Raw genomic sequence first — 19,173 nt, forward strand, 5'->3', positions numbered from 1 at the left:
TTACTGACAGTTATTAGTTACAAGGCTGCCCTATTCTCTAGGACATACCCTAGAAATATAAACAAAAAATCATTATATTCCATTGTATCATTCTTAATAAAAATCTTAATTTTTATGAGAAGAAAAGAAGTTTTTGTATACCATTCATAAGATTAAAATTATGTTTAAATATTGTTTATTTCATCTATCAGCCTTTTGAATTTTTCTTTTGTGTATAAAAATTGAACATTATATTAGTACAACAATACATAATATCTCTTAACTTATGTCATATATAAAATTATATGTATATATATATATATATACACATATGTAAAACACATTAAATTCCCAGCTAAGAGTTTAATTTTTTTACTAGTATGATTGTATGATCAAAAGAGTTTTGCAACTATTTCTCTAAACCCTTCAGCAAATCTTTGGTAACCTTAATTTGAATCTTGCTGGAGTTTATAAGCCAGTATATATATTCAATAGTATATTCTCTTATTTTTTTTTGTTTTTCTTTCCTTAAAATTTAAACTGAAAAAATATGTCCAAGCTGGCACAGAGTAGATATTAAATAAACTCTTGTTGATTCTACTTTGATATAAATTCACAAGGTCTAATCTTTTCTTGCTCAGTTTGACACATTGGGTTCTACTCTGGATTCATATTGAAGCTTCCATGCTCCAAGAAATTCCAATACCTTCTCAACTTGAATTTGCCTACAAGTCTGACTCCTAAATCTAAGATTTTTTTTTCATTACAGAAAATCTAGAAATCATTATATATGTACAGAAATGTTTGTATTTATGTATGTATATGTGTGTATATGTATGTATATACAAACATAAACAAATACCCACACCTACACATTCACACATGGGCAGTTAGATGGAACAGCTAGACTTGGAGTCAAGAAGACTCATCTTCCTAAGTTAAAATCTGACCTCAGACACTTACTATCTGTGTGACTCCAGGTTTCCTCATCCAGAAAATGAACTGGAGAAAAAAATGGTAAACTACTCTAGTATCTTTTCCAAGAAAACCCCAAATGAAGAATTGAACATGACTGAAGTGATCAAGCAATACACACACACACACACACACACACACACACACACACATTCATACATATATATATATATATATGTTTATAAATATGGATATAATACATATGGATATACACATATATACCCATACATAACAGGTAAGTGTTCCCAGGGTCATCTGACCACTAAGATCCTTCCAACTCTGAATTCTATCAGATGAGGGCTGCTAAACCCTGCAAATAGATAGACAGGGGTGTGTGTGTGTGTGTGTATCTATCTCCTAAACAAATGTGATAGCTTTATTTTTGAAGAGCATAAAAAGGAAATTCAGTATTCCTCATATCTTTGTATAATAACTAGGCAATAGTACTTCTTTATGCCCACCCACAAAAAAAAGGAATCAAAATCAAAAAGGAAGGGTGGAAAAATAGATACAAGTTCTTATAATATATTGTTTAAACACAATCAAATCTCAGTTACACAGAGACAGACTTGGATCTCTCAAACTTTAAGAAGCCTTAAAAAGAGTGCATTGAATTTCTACAAGAATGAGTAAAATTGTCTAGGAAGTCTTGTGTGTTTGTGAAGTGGCTCAAAGAAAGCACTCAGACATTGATGCATCAGGGTCATGTTTCTCCAAGACTAACTTTCACTTTTTCTCTCATTTTACAAAGGACTAAAAGGCTGGTCCTTGATGTAATCCGAACGCAAACAGGTCCCTCGTTGGCAAAAATCTTAGAGACCCCAGCAACTCCAGAACAGGTATTTTGTCTTTGGGTGTATTGATGTATGGATAGTAATCAATAAAATATCTGGTGTAACCAAGATCAAAAGAAATGTAGTAAACTGGGAAACAATCTTTACAACTAATGTTTCTGATGAAGGATTCGTTTCTAAAATATACAGAGAACTGAGTCAAATTAAAAAAAACAAACAAGCCATTCCCCAATTGACAAATTGTCAAAGGATATGTATGCAAAGGCAATTTACAGATGAGGAGATCAAAGCAATCCATAGTCATATGAAAAATTGCTCTAAATCATTACTTATCAGAGAAATGCAAATTAAAGCTTCTCTGAGGTACCACCTCATACCTCTCAGACTGACCAATATGACCAGAAAGGATAATGATCATTGTTGGAAGGGATGTGGGAAATCTGGAACACTATTACATTGTTGGTGGAGCTGTGAACTCATCCAACCTTCCTGGAGAAAAATTTGGAACTACACCCAAAGGGCAACAAAAATGAGCATACCCTTTGATCCAGCAATACCACTACTGGGTCTATACCCTGAAGAGATGATGAAAAGGGGTAAAAACATCACTTGTACAAAAATATTCATAGAAGCTCTGTTTGTATTGGCAAAGAATTGGAAATCAAGTAAATGTCCTTCAACTGAGGAATAGCTTAGAAAACTGTGGCATATGTATGTCATGGAACACTATTGTTCTATTAGAAACCAGGAGGGATGGGATTTCAAGGAAGCCTGGAGGGATTTGCATGAACTGATGCTGAGTGAGATGAGCAGAACCAGAGAAACACTGTACACCCTAACAGCAACATGGGAGTGATGATCAACCTTGAAGGACTCACTTATTCCATCAGTGCAACAATCAGGGACAGTTTTGAGTTGTCTGCAATAGAGATTGTTGTCTGTATCCAGAGAAAGAACTATTGAATTTGAACAAAGACCAAGGCCTATTACCTTTAATTTAGGGGGGAAAAAACCCTGATTTCTTATTGCCTGATCTTGCTGTCTCGTATACTTTGTTTCTTCCTTAAGGATATGATTTCTCTCTCATGGCATTCAATTTCGATCAATGTATACCATGGAAACAATGTAAAGACTGGCAAATTGCCTTCTGTGGGGGTTGGGGGGAAGGGAAGTAAGATTAGGGGAAAAATGGTAAAATTCCAAATAAATAAAATCTTTTAAAAAATAAAAAAGTAGGGGCAGCTAGGTGGCTCAGTGGATAAAGCACCAGTCCTGGAGTCAGGTATACCTGAGTTCAAGTCCAACCTCAGACACTTAATAATTACCTAGCTGTGTGGCCTTGGGCAAGCCACTTAACCCCATTGCCTTGCAAAAACTAAAAAAAACAAAATTAAAAAAATAATAATAAAATAAAATAAAATAAAATATCTGGGAAGCTACAGTCATACAAAACATGGAAGGGTTTTGAAGACTGCACTATGCTATGCTCTTAGTAATAATAGTAACAGCTAACTATAATAATAAAAGCTAGTATTTAGTTTTTGTTTTAGAGTTTGCACAGCACTTTACAAATAGTATCTCATTTGAGTCTTATTTGAGTAATGCTCAAAGGCAGCTGACATGATTATCCTCATTTTTACAGATGAGGTTATGTGTGGCCCAGCTGACCACTAAGTTTCCAGTTCTGAAACAATGATCCTCTCATCTGAGAGTTACTATACATACCATTATGTCAACTAGTACCTTCAAATAATATGAACACAATTACAAAAACAAAGCATTAGCTGCTGAGCTGTGCATCTGACATGCTGGTTAATATTTCTGTTTGACTGCAATTTTGAAGCAAATTTTTCCTTCTGTTGCACATTTGATACCTGAAGAATCATTCCAGAACATAAGAATCGCTTCTGTTGACTTCGGACTCAGTTTTCCTAACCCATTGAGTCCTGGGTGTATTATTTATTTTAAATGGAAGCAATTCCATTCTGAATGAATTTTTTTAATCAATAGTTTGAAATGTTTTGGTTGTTCTGGATAAAGTCTGTACTTTGACCTAAGTTATAGTTTAAAATTATTGTAGCTGTAAGGAATAATGTGGTGATAAAAATTACTAAAATTAAATGGAATTGTTTCACTTTCTTTATGTTGAGTAGCATTCTTTGCAATTTCTGTTGAGACTTTACTAACTCTTGCTTACTCACCCCCCAAAAAACTTTTGAATGGATTTTTGTTGAAAAGGAGCCAAAATGTCCAAGTTATTTTGGTTATTCTCAAAATCATATAAACAAAATATGTTGTGGATGAAAAGATGCATTATGTGAAATTTTTATCTTTTTACTGTGCATTTTTTTGCTGTTATTTTTCTTGTTGTTTCCAACCTAAATATCTGCTGGCAAACTAGCAAATAGTTTTGCCTTTATCATAATATCCAATCAACTGTATAATAATGATCTACAAATTAGTTAATTAAATGTAACCCATCAACAACATCCATAATTTATTATAGGATGTAGTTCAATGAGAAGGCAGAACAGCTCTCTTAGCTTTATTAAAGACTTTGATCATGTAAATAACAGGAAATGTATATCAGCATCTGTTTGGTTTTTTTTAGAAATCTCAGGTTCTCTACATTTCTCATCTTTTGTCCATGCTATTAACAGGATAGGAGTCAATGGAAACCTATTCTTCCACACAGATAACATAATTATGACTGGCCTGAGTCTCTCTATCCTCCAATAATCTTCCTGACAGAACACCAAGATGTGCTTGATTTCAGCCTTTATTTTGGTGCTCTCTTTTTAGGGTTGTCATAACCATATTTCACCCTACAACCATAGATTTGAAGTTCAAAGGAATCAGAGACATTCTCTTTTCCAGCCCTTTCATGTTCTATATGAAGAAATAGAGATCAATAGAGGTGATACACACAAGGAACTGGTGTAGCGCTGAGATTTGATCCCACTTCCTTCTACTCTAAGTCTAGCACTCTTTGTATAGAATAACACTGCTTTTCAAATTTTTAGTTTCAACTACTGTCTTTTCCAGATGGTTATGTATTTGAAAGAATAAGAATATACCCACTGCTAAAAATGATTTTAGCTTTTGTTGGGGGCGGGGGGTGGAGTGGTAACTGTTTGAAACTTTTTTTCCTGACTGATCTTGAGAAAAAGAGGTTTTGTTCATATGCATCTATATCTTACTTACACCATATAGATATTTTGGGGGGGTTTTCTGCCAAAAGGAGCACTTTTTAGATTTTTCTGGTATGGTCCTTACTAATTTAAAAGTCCATTGCTCAAATTTTTCATTCTTCTTCTTTTGCTCCCTCCCTTCTTCTTTTCCTCCTTTTCTCTCTTTCTTCCTTTTTTCCTTCTTTCCTCTCTTCTTTCCCAATTTCTTCCTTACTTTTCTTCCTCTGTCTCTGTCTCTCTCTCTCTTATTCTCTCTGTCACTGTCTCACTGTTTCTCTTGCTCCTCTCTCTCTCTCTCTCTCTCTCTCTCTCTCTCTCTCTCTCTCTCTCTCTCTCTATCTATCTATTTTTCTATCTATCTATCTCATGTCTTTTTCTGTCTCTATCTCTCTTTCCACTGTCTCATGTTTATAATTTTGGGATAAGGACAAGACAGAAAAGAGGATGAAAACTTAAAGTATTTCTTTGTTTCCCAGGAACATAACTATTCCATAGAGATGAAGAATAGGGTGATTTTGTATTCCAAGACACCTGAAGAAATGAAAAACAACCAGTCCATGCTTGAGGATAGCCAGCTACCCTTAGAGCAAAAGAAGAGGAAAATTCAAAGGAATCTTCGGATACTAGAACAGAATGGACTTGTATCATCAGAAAATAAATACCAAGAAGTTATCAATGAGATTGCTAAGGTTTTTGGCAATGATATTCTTTTTTATTTGTTGAACATAAATTGGTTGAGTGCCTAGTATGTGCAAGTCCTTGGGTTAATTGCTATGTAGGGATAGTGAGATATATAAGATATACTCCATGGTTTCCATAGGAGCTTAAAATTCAAAGCAATTTGACTTAGATATTGATAATGGTGAGCATATGCAAGACTATAGATACCCTCCCTGAAATTAGAAGGAAATAAGTGCTCAACAAATTTATGGAAAATCTATAAACCATCCCCATTAAAAAAAGAATCTATGAGTTTAAGGGAATAAACAAGAAATCAAGAGTACTTTATATGGTTGTAAAGTTATCATGATACTTAAGATGTTCTTTAAACATGACATCAAAATGCTAATTTTACATGAGGATTTCTTTATCTGATTTTTTGCCCTAAATACAATCATAAAAAGGTTTGCAGTTGACTGCTACCTAGTTTCTGCAAATTCTCTTATAAATCTTGATGACAGTCTCAAACTATTGTGGAACTAAAGAGAAAAAAAAACAACATAGGAAATGACTATGTGGTCTGCCTGTCAGAGATATGAGAAAGTACACATTGTGTAGAAAAGAACTTTCATCCTTTTGTTCTCCCTCCATCTCTTATAAATTTGCCAGTACCCAAGAATGTAAAATGAGTTATTTGAGAGATAAGAAATATAATCACATGATCTCACATGATGGAAAAAATATGCTCAGCTTCATCTTGCTGTGGAAATCTCTGGCTGTTTCTGGCTTTAGGTTTACTTTCTTTTAGTTCCAGGGATGACTTGTGGCCTTTCTTACTGTAGAGAAGTGATAAGGGTTTTTTTAGGAAGAAGGGGAAGGAGGGTCAATTTTTTTTTAAGACTATTACTATAAAACTTCTACGCTAACTGGAACCCTTTTTATGAAGGACCCTCATTTAAGATGATATAAGAGTACCTTCAACTGAAATTTCAGTGGAAAGTTTTAAAAATTGATATAGCCACATTGTCAAACTTTCAGCCTAGCTGCAAGACCCTACAATATTTCTGAAACAGATTCAAACATAATTGGAAAATGTTTAACAAATGTTAAATTAACAATGTTAATTTGAAGTTTTCTAAGTCAATTTTTGGCCTGGAGGAGTTTCATTTGTTTTTGTTTTGTTTTGAGTTTGACACCATGTTTCTAGGGGAAGCAGCCAAGGTGAACCTCTTCTTTCTATTACAAAATAGATCCAAATTTTGTCCAGTAGATAGCAGGGAATGAAAATTGGTTTCTAGCAGTCACAACTACATATAAGTTATAGACAGTAGCTTTTTTCACACTCCAGAACTTAATTTAAATTCCTAATTTAAAGTTTTAATTGACATTGAGATACCATATCCTTCCTCTGAAATCTCTTAGGAAAAGGAGTTTTGTCAGATCAAAAAAGTAAAATTTTCTTAAGTGAATAAAATAATTATCAGTAGACCCCACCCATCAGTCCAAATGCATTTATCCAAAATGTAATGAATGTTCAGGAGTCTGGAGAAATTACTTATTAGCAGCCAAAGAATTCTTCCTTGCAGCAACTAAGCAACTAGGTTTTTAAAAAAATTGTTTTTCTTGTAAGCCCTTTGTGAGATTTTCTAAGATTCTAGTTATCTAAAAATGAAGTGGATCTTAGCAAGTGTTTTATAATTAATAACTGCCTATTCCTATAAGATCAAAAACAATTTATATTTTTTACACATGAGAAAGTGAAATAATGACATTTTGTAGAAGTGCAGATTTCACAGATATACAGTATAAATAAGAAAAATTAGTGAATCTTTATTTCAATTTCAAATTATCAGTGTGCTTTAAAGCAAATTGCAAGATGGAATTTGCACATTAATCTTGTAAAATGGGCTCATATTTTTCCTTAGGATATCCGGAATCAAAGACTATACCGACAAAGTCGGAGAGCTGAATTGGCGAAACTGCAGCAGACCCTGGAGGCACTTAATTCCAAATCAACATTTTTTGAAGATCAAATTGCTTATTATGACACCTACATAAAAACTTGTTTAGAGACCTTAACAAGAAAGTAAGTTCAGATCATCTGATTTATGAAGACTTTTACATCCTTTCTTTCAATGACTTTCAAATTCCATGCCTACAGTTTGAGTCTCTTAGGTTTGGATTGTAAAGTAAACCTAGTATTTGAAAAAGTGGATCATCATCATATATTTAGTCACCATTTATGGAGTGAACTGAAAAGGCATAAGTATATTTTGAAATGTTATTTCCTGAATCAATTTTGTAAGTTTTATAGATGTTTCTAAGTTTTATATATAAGTTTCTACCTATTATACTAATTTGAGTACTAATTCATGGAGAGGTAATAATAGAAATTCTACATTCATTGAATAAAGGATCCCTATCAGAATTATGAAATATTTTTATTATCAAGAGATACAAGCTACAAGATGTCTCAGCATTCCACATCTAACATATTTTATATCTCACCTTTGTTGTTGTTGTCCAGACATTTCAGTCATGACTGACTCTTTGGGATCCCATTTGGGGCTTTTGTGGCAAAGATACTGGAGTGGTTTTCCATGTCCATTTCCATTTCTCCAGCTCATTTTACAGATAAGGAAACAGTTAAGTGACTTGTCCAAGATCACACAGCTAGTGTCTGATGTTATATTTGAACTTAGGAAGATGAATCTTCCTGTCTCTAGGCTGTATCTCTGTGTTATAGTGCCACCTAGTTACCCCATCAAGCTATTTCAAATGAAGATATTTTTAAAAATTCATAAATTTAGCTTTAATAAAAAGTTCAATTTTTTATAAATAGATAAATTGCAGGCTTAATTATAATAATGTAACTTATTAATATTAATACTAACATGTGCTTAATGATGACAACAACAATATTAATAATAAGTAGCATTTGGTTTATATATGTTAAGTCACTTGGTCTTCATAGCAACCCTGTGGGGATAGGTGCTATTACTGTCCCTGTTTTACTACTGAAGAAACGGGCAAATGGAGGTTAAATGTAACTGAGGCCAAGTTTGAATTTGGATCTTCTTTATCACAAGTCAAGTCTATATTGTATTCAAGGTACCATCTCTAGCTTCCTATAAAATATATTGAATAGTGATAGATACCAAATATAAAAGAGGAAAAAAAGGACATCAATTAAAATATTTTAAAAAACAAAAGAATACAAAACAGTTCAAAATGAGGATACAAATAGGATAATTTTGTTATTACTTAATTAAATTTAGCATATTATTTAAAATACTATATGCATGACAGAAGTTTGTGGCTCCATATACAATCTTCTTTCTTGTTCTCAGCAAATTGAAATATTTATATCAGTTGATGATGGAGTTCATAATCTTTAAAAATGTTATTGTGTTGAAAAAATTTCCATTGTATTGGGGAAAATATATTTTGAATGTAGCAGAAGCAGGGAATGAATTCATTTAAGACATTATTTATTTCAGGGTAGCTTGCCATTAGAAAAATCTAATAGAAGAATGATGAAAGTCTTTATCTCTTATCAGAAACCCAAGGAGGTCATTTAGATTATCTAAAAAAGCAGAAACAAGCAATTACAAGGCAAAACCAGTGAAGTACACAGCATCTCAGCTCCATGCTAAAGGTATCCTGCTGGAGATTGAAGACCTTCAGACCAATCAGTGAGTGTTACTTTGCACCTGCAGGGGAACCAGTTACTCTTTAACTATTTCCATAAAGGTTCATGATAAGCATCTGCTGCCTTTGAGGAGAAATTTTGCTAAACTGAACTAGTGCATAGCACACCTTGGCTTTCTCATCTCTATTCCATTATTCTTGTCTGTGTCTGTCTGTCTGTCTCTCTCTCTCAAGTTTCTCTTTTTACCCTCCTCTTTGTCCAAATCCCACTCAACCTTTGAGGCCCAGCATAGATCCTATTTCTGAGCATTTTCCTCTCCTAGAAATGATTCTCTTCTAAATTCCTGTATTCCTTTCTTTCAATGATTTTCAATTGGCATTTCTCATATCCTGTGTTTTGAATGATTGTTTAGTATTTCATTTGTATGTTTTATCTCCCCAACTAGATTAGAAGCTTCTTGAAAACAAAGACTATTTCTTCAATTTCTTTGGCTCTCCCAGAGCCTCTAGAATATTGTAGGTCTCATTAGTATTTGTTCATAGTGCCTCTCCTTAGGTTATATCAATCTACTCATTATCCCCTTGAAGGAGTGGATCATTCTGCTGCTTTGACTTCCCATATGACAATCTCCATAGTTAACTTATACTACCCATTTCTGCCTGTGAGCTCTTCATCTAATTCAAAGTTCACTTGTTCCAGGACTGCCACAGTTTATTTCCTATCTATTTCTCTTTCTCTCTTTTTACCCTACTTTTATTTTTAATTTATGAAACAAAACAAGCATTTCCATAACATAGTATAATAAAAAAAGATGATTGTATGTGAAACTGCAAATCTTGAGATGATCCCCATTAGACACAAGCCCCCATCTCTCTCCAAGACTTAGATTCTCAGTTTTACTGCCATTTGCTACACCTGTGTATAGCCTGTGAAAACATATAGTTCACTTTGTGCAAATGTAGGATTCATGTTGTTGTCTCTTGTCATTTGGATTTGTGTCTATATCTACAAAATCATATATTATGAATGCTTTTCTTTCCAGGTTTAAGCATGTTGTGTTTGACATCATACCTACTGAAGAAGTGGGCAACTTTGAAGTCAGAGCAAAATTCCGAGGTGTTGAGATGGAAACTGTTCATCTTGATATTCAGGTAAGACATCCTTTTCTGTTCTCCCTGCAGCTAGCGTAATGCCATTGAAAGAACACTAAATTTGAAATCCGGAGGACCTATGTCCAAATCCCAGATCTTTTACTTATTAACTGTTTTCCTGTCACTATGGTCAAATCACTATTAGATATTTTTGTGGCATTTTAAAGAGCTTTGAGAAAGAGGAACATGTTGTTGACCTGGCACCCACACTATTACAAAATGCATTAGAAATTAGGCAATAACAAAAATTATAGTGTTCAAGATTAATCTTAAATACATTATATTGTTCTAATCTTACCTAATACAATGATCAACTCTATCTACATATATATACTTATACTTATATATAAGCCTCTTAACTTTAATTTATTTATAGTCACAACTAGGATAATAATATGTCGATAAAATGTCGGCAAACATAAAAAAAGAAACCTGTATAGTAGAGCTTTAGTGGTTGGTGACTAAAGGGGAGAGGTGATTTAGTGAGGATGGAGATAGTCATGTGATCTTCAAGTATTATGCCACTGGATACTGAATTCATCTGCAGGTGAATAACAGGTGTTAAAGACACAATCTTTAAAGGCATCCTTCAAAGGCATCCAGTGTTGAAATAGAAACTAAGCTTGGCTTTATTTTTTTCAAGAATTTGCTATTTGTCATAGGATTAACCATTCCCATTGTCCCATTTTCTTATGTGTACCCTGGAAATTCAGGCCATACAGGTGTTTGTGAACAAGCATAAATGGATGAATATAAAAAAGCTATTAGCAATAAAAAAAAATCACTTTTCCATTTGTAAACATATAGTAGCTCTACTAAATAGTCACATAGATAATATATTACTGAAGGAGGATTTGGTTTGGAAAAATAAGTGGTATAATGAAGAGCTGAACTAGATATCAGGAGACACAAGTGAGAGTCTCACTTCAAGCATTGACTGCCAGTGTGATACTGAATGTCCTTATTGGCAAGATAAGGGGATCAATCATCTTCAATAATCTTCAAAGTCCCCTCTAGCTGTGGGTATGAGTATGAAAGAAAGAGATTGTATTTCTGATCTTGAGCCAGAGCAAAAATTAGATCCTTGGGTATCAATGGAAATTTCCTTTCAGCTCTTTATTCCCTCTTAACTAATCCTCTTAAGTTACCTTCTTTGTCTTCCCCTCCTCTCAAAAAAGTCCCACTTAAAGTTCACAAGAAGACATATTATTCAGAAAACTCCAATATATTCTTGTTAGATATAAAATTAAAGTTGCTAATGGCTTATATGCCTTCATTGACCCACACATGCCTATGACAAGGCAATGACTGAGGAGAGGCAACTAGGAGTTTATCAGATTCAAATGAGAACTTTATAATCCATTGTGGGGAAAAAATACCCATCATACCATCAAATATTAATTTCCTACTCTCTCCTTTAACCTGCCTAAAAATGGTTTAATTTCTGTTATTTAAAAAAAGAATGTTTATTATCATGATTTTTCTTTTTACAAAGGTCTTTTTTCCTCTTTCATTAACTAATTGAAATTTTATTTTTATTGCAACCTTAACCATCAACAGCAATATTAGAGATTTTTATGAGAAACTGAATTTCTGTCATATTCTATCTCTCTTTTTAAAAAGGATAAATACAAGTACTAGGTTTAGTAAGGCAGGAACTAAAGTAATTTCTTTGTTTTCCTAGCCTACAAACCCATCCAAGGAGTGATTATGATGTTAAATGTACAAATTTGTTACTTGTGTATAAAATTAGTACATTCAAAGATTCTGAAACTAGAAGCATGTCTAAGTAGTTGAGGATTGGAATTGAGATTTAGAATATTCTCCCCAACTCCTTTAGAGTTTTTACAGATGACTTTGAGGATTGTAGGGGACATGGAAGTAAGTACATGATTAGAGGTCCTTTTGAAAAACTAAGGTTTCAAAAATCAGAAAATGGTGAAATGAGACAATGACATCAGTCCAAAGTAATTCAAAAATGAGCTCCATTGTAAGTATGTAAACCATCTCAATCCATCAAATTAGTGAAACAGTAACTCAAACATTGCTGGTTGAATTGTAAACTTAAAGCATTTATTTTTTGGTCAAGTAGTTTGGCGATGTACATAGTAAAAGGAAAAAAATGATTATAATTCCTCATGATTCCATTGTTGGATGTGTATCCTGAATGTGTTATCAGAATTGAGAAAAGGAAGAGCTACCTCTTCAGAGATTTTCATAGCAATTTTATATGTAATTGACCTCTTGGTCTTCCATCTCACCAAAATTATGAGTAATCTAAATATTCAACATTAGAGAAATAGTTAAATAAATTGGGTAGCACAAATGTAATGTAATTTGTGATCCATAATCTCATTAATTTTGACAAATGTGAGGATTATAAAGAAATATGTAAATGCCTTAATAAAATAATGCAAAAGAAAAAAAGCAGGAACAGAAGAATAGAATATCTGTATACTGATGACAAGTATTTGAAGAAAGATAAATAATAATGAAGAGGTAAAGAATTCTGATGAGTATACAGAAAGCAGCATTTGAAAAATTTTAATGCTTTATTCATTAAAATTTATTTTAATGTAAATAATTGTTGTATAAGTTTAGTTGCTTTTATCTATTTTGACGTTAAAATATTAGTAAAACATCTGATTTTAAAGAATTAAGGTCAAAAGACCAGATATGTTTGATTTAACCCTTCTACCTAGTTCTTTGTGCATGGTTAGAAAAAGGTCTTAAATACCAAAGTTGAAATTTAATCATGTTCTTCTGATTGCAGGATTTGCTTCAGATGCAGTATGAAGGAGTAGCTGTAATGAAAATGTTTGATAGGGCTAAAGTGAACGTAAACCTTCTTATATTTCTGCTGAACAAGAAATTCTATGTGAAATAAAATGCTTCCAAGATATATCATGGATTCTGCATCCAGTGGATTGGGAAATGCATTTGTTCAGGATTTTTCTTTTGAAATATGATTGCAGTTACGCTCATGAAAAGTGTATGATTTTTTCAAAGACCAAAACTGTTCAGAAGAATGTACCCATGTGCCTTTTGATGATCTGCTATTTCAGTAGAATGCTACACAATATGAATTAATGTAAACTCTTCCAGATCATACTGTGGTGTAGGGATTCCGATTTGAAATCCTCCTGTTTCATAGCATTTTCAAGTACTGTTTTGTTTTAAAGTAGTTGAAGACATGTCTATAGCTATTTTCCTATGAGGATTTTTTAAATGTTTCATTTACATACTAGAATTCTTCCTAGATTTTTTTTAATCTGTGAAGAAATGAAAGCCTAATTATTTGTAAGGAATCACTTAGACAAATAAACTTAATACTAAACCCTGCCTTCTAGGAAGTGTCAACTATAAAGTGAACTTTTGTGCAATTCAAATAAAGTTTTTGTAGGTAATTACAATACAATACAATAACATTTTCTGTAAAAAAAGTATATATTTTATGTGATTTATTCCTACTAAATAAAAGTGCACTACTGCCTCATGGTCAGAAACTTTCTACTCAAAACCTTTAATTTAAGTGGCAAAAAAGCAATGTGGATAGCAATCAGTAGGGGTTTCTTTTGGTCCCAGTTTATTTGTGCACTTAAATTGTGCCTCTCAATTTTTTTTGTAATGCAATAAAATCAATATCTAAATGGCTTAAAATGTATTCCTGAGAGATTGTTCTATGTAAAATAAATGTTCCTTAATTACATCATTTGTCTGTAAAGTCATTTTAACTGTAACTAACTTGACTGTAGTACAAGGAAAAGATTTTTCTTGGAGAAACTTACTCAGAAAAGGTTTATCAAACAAATAGATTATAGCCAAATTTCAGTTATCCGCTTTGTGATTTATTTGTAGCCAATTTTAGCTTCTGTTGATAAGCTTGTACTTATGAATGATCTTTCTTCATCTCTTCCTGATGTTATTGTCTTTTACATGAATAGAAGTTAATTTTAATGTAACCCAACCAAAACTTACCTGAGAAAGCCCATTTACTAGGTGGGAAAAGCCATGCAGTCTAAATTAAAGTTAATTTGCATAATTAAGAGATGTCTATACTTAGTTGCCTTATTTAGGTGATTACAGTAGTTATAGACCTGAGCTCAAATCTGGTTTCAGACTCTTAGTAACTATGTGACCCTGAACAAGTACTGTCTGCCTCTTAATAGCATTATCTCACAGGGTTTTTGTAAGGATAAAATGTTTTAATATTTGTACATAGTTCTGCAAACCTAAAAGAATTATATAAATACTAGCTCTTATCAGTTAGCTCATGTATTCAAAGGAGTAATGGAACTTCTCATGTGCTGTTCCATTCTTATCTGGGTTTAATTTAGTAAAAAAATAATTTAGTAAAAATTTTAGTAAAAATAATTTAGTAAAAAAATACTAAAAGAATGTAATCATTTTTCAATGTGATTACAAAATATTGATTAAATCATTATGGACTTTTATAGACAGAGCACACCTCATCAGAAATCTAATAATAAATAATCTAGGTAAATTCAAATTCAAATCACTATTAGATTAATAAATTCATCTATCTAGGAATATACAGGATATATTTTGAAGACAACAGATTCTGGAGCATCAGAACCTACAAAAGAACAGAATGGAGCATTTTCCAGGACAGAGAACTAAAAACTGCATGTAGGCAGAGGGCATGGAGGGGGACTAGCCTGAGGTTCTTAGCTAAATGAGAGATATACAGTGGATACCCCTGGAATAGCAGTTCTGCAGGTCAGTTGAAAGGAATCCAACACAGGTACCCCAGACCTCCTTTTCAGCAAATTCAACTGGGCTAGATGGCCCAACCCATTGAGCAAGTTTTCAACACAGAAAAATCTGTGAGTAGCCCTTCCCCTAGCAAAAGAAGCTTGGAACAGCACCCATTTGCAAAACTCAGAATTAATAAGAAGTCAGAGAAAATCCAGGACTATAGAAAGTTACCTTGGAAATAAGGACAGGCAAAACACCATCACAGAAGAGGATGGAAGAAAAAGCACTACATGTGAAACTGCAGAAGAGAATATGAATTGGTCTCTAGTTCAAAAAGACTTCTTAGAAGAATTGAAAAGGTTTTTAAAAAATCAAGTAGAAAAATGCAAAAGAAATTTAACATCTTGTGAAACGAAGCACAAAAATTGAAGAAAATAAATCCTTTAAAAGTGCAATTGCACAAATGCAAAAATAAATGGAAAAAGATAACACATTTAAAAATAGAATTGATATGTAAGGGAGATGAAAAAGGAAGAGAGCTGATGGAAGGGAAGATTGAGAGAGACAGCAGTTACAAGTCAAATATCGGTGGGAAGAAAGATAAGGAGAATAATAAAGAGTAATAATTTTGAATGTTAATGAGATGAACTGTCCCATAAAACAGAAGCAAATAGCAAAGTATATTAAAAACCAGAATCCTACAATATATTCACAATAAATACATTTGAAGCAGAGAGATACACAGTAAAGGTAAAAGACTGGAGCAGAATATATTATGCTTCAGCTGAAGTGGAAAAAAAAGGCATAGTGATCCTTATTGCAAACAAAGCAAAAACAAAAGTAGATTTCATTAAGAGTTAAGGAAATTAAGGGGCGACTAGGCGGCGTAGTGGATAAAGCATTGGCCCTGGAGTCAGGAGTACCTGGGTTCAAATCTGGTCTCAGACACTTAGTAATTACCTAGCAGTGTGGCCTTGGGCAAGGCACTTGGCCCCGTTTGCCTTGCAAAAACCTAAAAAAAAGAGTTAAGGAAATTACATTTTCTAATAAAGTAATTTTAATACTAAACATAAATGTACCACATGGTATAGCATCCAAATTTTTAGAGGAGAAGTTAAATGAGTTGCAGGAAGACATAGACAGCAAAACTATGCTGGTGGGGTACCTCAATTTCTCTCTCTCCATATTAGTTAAATATGACAAAATAAACAAGAAGGAAGTTAAGGAGGTAAATATAATTTTAGAAAACTCAGATATGTTAGATCTGTGGAGAAAATTGAATGAGGATAGAAAGGAATATACCTTTTTCCTCGGTGGTACATGGCACCTACACAAAAATTGACTTTATCAGGGCAAAAAAACCTAACAATCAAATGTAGATAAGCAAAAATATTAAATGCATCATTTTTGGATAATAATACAGTAAAAATCACTTGTAATAAAGGGTCATGGAAAGAGAGACTAAAAATAAATGGAAATTAAATAGCAATTTTAAAGAATGAACAGATTGAACAACATATCATAGAAATAATCATTTTGTCCAAGACAATGACAATAATGAGATAGCACAGCAAAACTTGTGGGATATAGTCAAAGTAGTTATTAGGGAAGAGGAAATCAATGAATTGGGCATGAATTCAAAAAGCAAGAAAAAAAAGAACAAATTAAGACTGCTCAATTAAATATGAAATTAGAAATTCTGAAAATTAAGAGATTAATAAAAAACAAACTAAGAAGATTATTAATTAAGAGTTGATTTTTATAAAAAACAAAATAGATAAACTTTTGGTTAATTTGATTTTAAAAAAGAAAGAAGAAAACCAAATTACTAGTATCAAAAAGGATGAATTCACTACCATTAAGGAGGAAAGTAATAATTTAGAGCTATTTTGTACAACTGCATGCCAAAAAAAATGATAATTCAAATGAAATGGATGGATATTTGCAAAAATATAAGTTGCCTAGATTAACAGAAGAGGAAATTAAAATTTTAAATAATCAATTTCAGAAAAAAGAAATTAAACAAGCCATCAATGAACTCCATAAGAAAAAAAAATTCAGGGCTGCATGGATTCACCAAATAGTTAAAGAACAATTAATTCCAATTCTATAGAAACTACTTTTATAAAAATAGGTGAAGAAGGAGTTCTGCCAAATATCATCTATGTCATCAATATGGTGCTGATGGAAAAAGTCAAAACAAAAAAAAATTATAGACCATTTCCCCTAATGAATATTGATGCAAATTATTACTAGGATAATATCCTATGATCAGGTAGGATTAAATCAGGGATGCAGGGTTGTTTCAACATTAGGAAAAAATATCAACATAATTGACCATATCACTGAAAAAAATAACAAATCATATGATTATTTTAATAGGTGCTGAACATTTTTTTGACAAAATACAGCACCCATTCCTATTTAAACCATTAGCATAGAAATAAATGGAGTTCCTTATCGCAGCAGTATCTGTCTAAAGCCAACAGCAAATAATTTTTTTAGGTTTTTTTTTTGCAAGGCATACAGGGTTAAGTGGCTTGCCCAAGGCCACACAGCTAGGTAATTAATTATTAAATGTCTGAGACCAGATTTGAAGCCAGGTAATCCTGACTCCAGGGCTGGTGCTTTATCTAATATGCCACTTAGCCGCCCCTCATCAGCAAATATTATAACTAAAGGAGATAAGCTAGAAGTATTCCCAACAAGATCTGGAGTGAAAAAAGGATGCCTGTTATCATTACCATTATTCAATAATTGTGTCAGAAAGCTTTTGAGCTTTTTAAAGCTTTTAATGACAATTCTACACACATTGCTTATTCAATGCCATACCAAAAAGTTACTTAACTGAACTAAAAAATACTTTTAAAAAGTCATATGGAGAAGCAAAAGGTCAAGAATATTAAGGGAATTACCCTGAGGTACCACCTCACACCTCTCAGATTGGCCAGTATGACCAGGAAGGATAATGATCATTGTTGGAAGGGATGTGGGAAATCTGGGATACTATTACACTGTTGGTGGAGCTGTGAACCCTTCTGGAGAGCTATATGGAACTATGCCCAAAGGGCAATAAAAATGTACAAACCCTTTGACCCAGCAATACCACTACTGGGACTATACCCTGAAAAGATGAGGAAAAAGGGTAAAAACATTACTTGTACAAAAATATTTATAGCAGCCCTCTTTGTGGTGGCAAAGAATTGGAAATCCAGTAAATGTACTTCAATTGGGGAATGGCTTAGCAAACTGTGGTATATGTATGTCATGGAATACTATTGTTCTATTAGAAACCAGGAGGGATGGGATTTCAGGGAAACCTGGAGGGATTTGCATGAACTGATGCTGAGTGAGATGAGCAGAACCAGAAAAACACTGTACACCCTAACAGCAACATGGGAGTGATGTTCAACCTTGAAGGACTTGCTCATTCCATCAGTGCAACAATCGGGAACAATTTTGGGCTGTCTGCAAAGGAGAGTACCATCTGTATCCAGATAAGGAGCTGTGGAGTTTGAACAAAGTACAAGGACTATTCCCTTTAATTTAGAAAAAGAACAGATAGCTTATTGTCTGATCTTGTTACCTCTTAGACTTCTCTTTAAGGATATGATTTCTCTTTCATCACACCCAATTTCAATCAAGGTACAACATGGAAACAAAGTAAAGACTGACAGAGTGCATTCTGTGGAGGGGGAGGGAAGCAAGATTGGGGGAAAATGTAAAACTCAAATAATATCTTTATTATTTAATATTTAATAAAATTTAATATTTAATAATATCTTTAATAAAGAAAGAATATTAAGGGAATTAATGAAAATGCAAAGGAAGGTATACTAACTGTGCCAGATCTAAAATATTATAAAACAACAATCATCCAAATTGTTTGATACTGGCTAAGAAATAGAGTGGTGGATCAGTGGAATAGATTACATATAAAAGAAACAGTAGGAAACAACTATAGCAATCTACTGCTTGATAAACCCAAAGACTCCAACTTCTGGAATAAAAATGCACTCTTTTAAAAAACTGCTGGGGGAAAATTGGAAAAT

At 32.9% G+C, this 19,173-nt stretch overlaps 1 protein-coding gene across 2 annotated transcripts in view; it reads left to right on the forward strand.

The window, feature by feature from the left end:
* Positions 1-14,114, forward strand: part of IQGAP2 (IQ motif containing GTPase activating protein 2) — a 347,950-nt gene extending 333,836 nt beyond the window's left edge. For both annotated transcript variants that reach the window (XM_074204624.1, XM_074204625.1), the window contains 6 exons: positions 1,706-1,793; positions 5,416-5,628; positions 7,525-7,685; positions 9,160-9,294; positions 10,294-10,402; positions 13,176-14,114. In XM_074204624.1, the coding sequence (XP_074060725.1) occupies positions 1,706-1,793; positions 5,416-5,628; positions 7,525-7,685; positions 9,160-9,294; positions 10,294-10,402; positions 13,176-13,289 (820 nt within the window). In that variant the 3' untranslated portion in view covers positions 13,290-14,114. The remainder of the gene's footprint in view (positions 1-1,705; positions 1,794-5,415; positions 5,629-7,524; positions 7,686-9,159; positions 9,295-10,293; positions 10,403-13,175) is intronic.
* Positions 14,115-19,173: the final 5,059 nt, after the last annotated feature.

Source organism: Macrotis lagotis, chromosome X, assembly GCF_037893015.1.
Source record: "Macrotis lagotis isolate mMagLag1 chromosome X, bilby.v1.9.chrom.fasta, whole genome shotgun sequence".
Taxonomy (NCBI): Eukaryota; Metazoa; Chordata; class Mammalia; order Peramelemorphia; family Peramelidae; genus Macrotis; species Macrotis lagotis.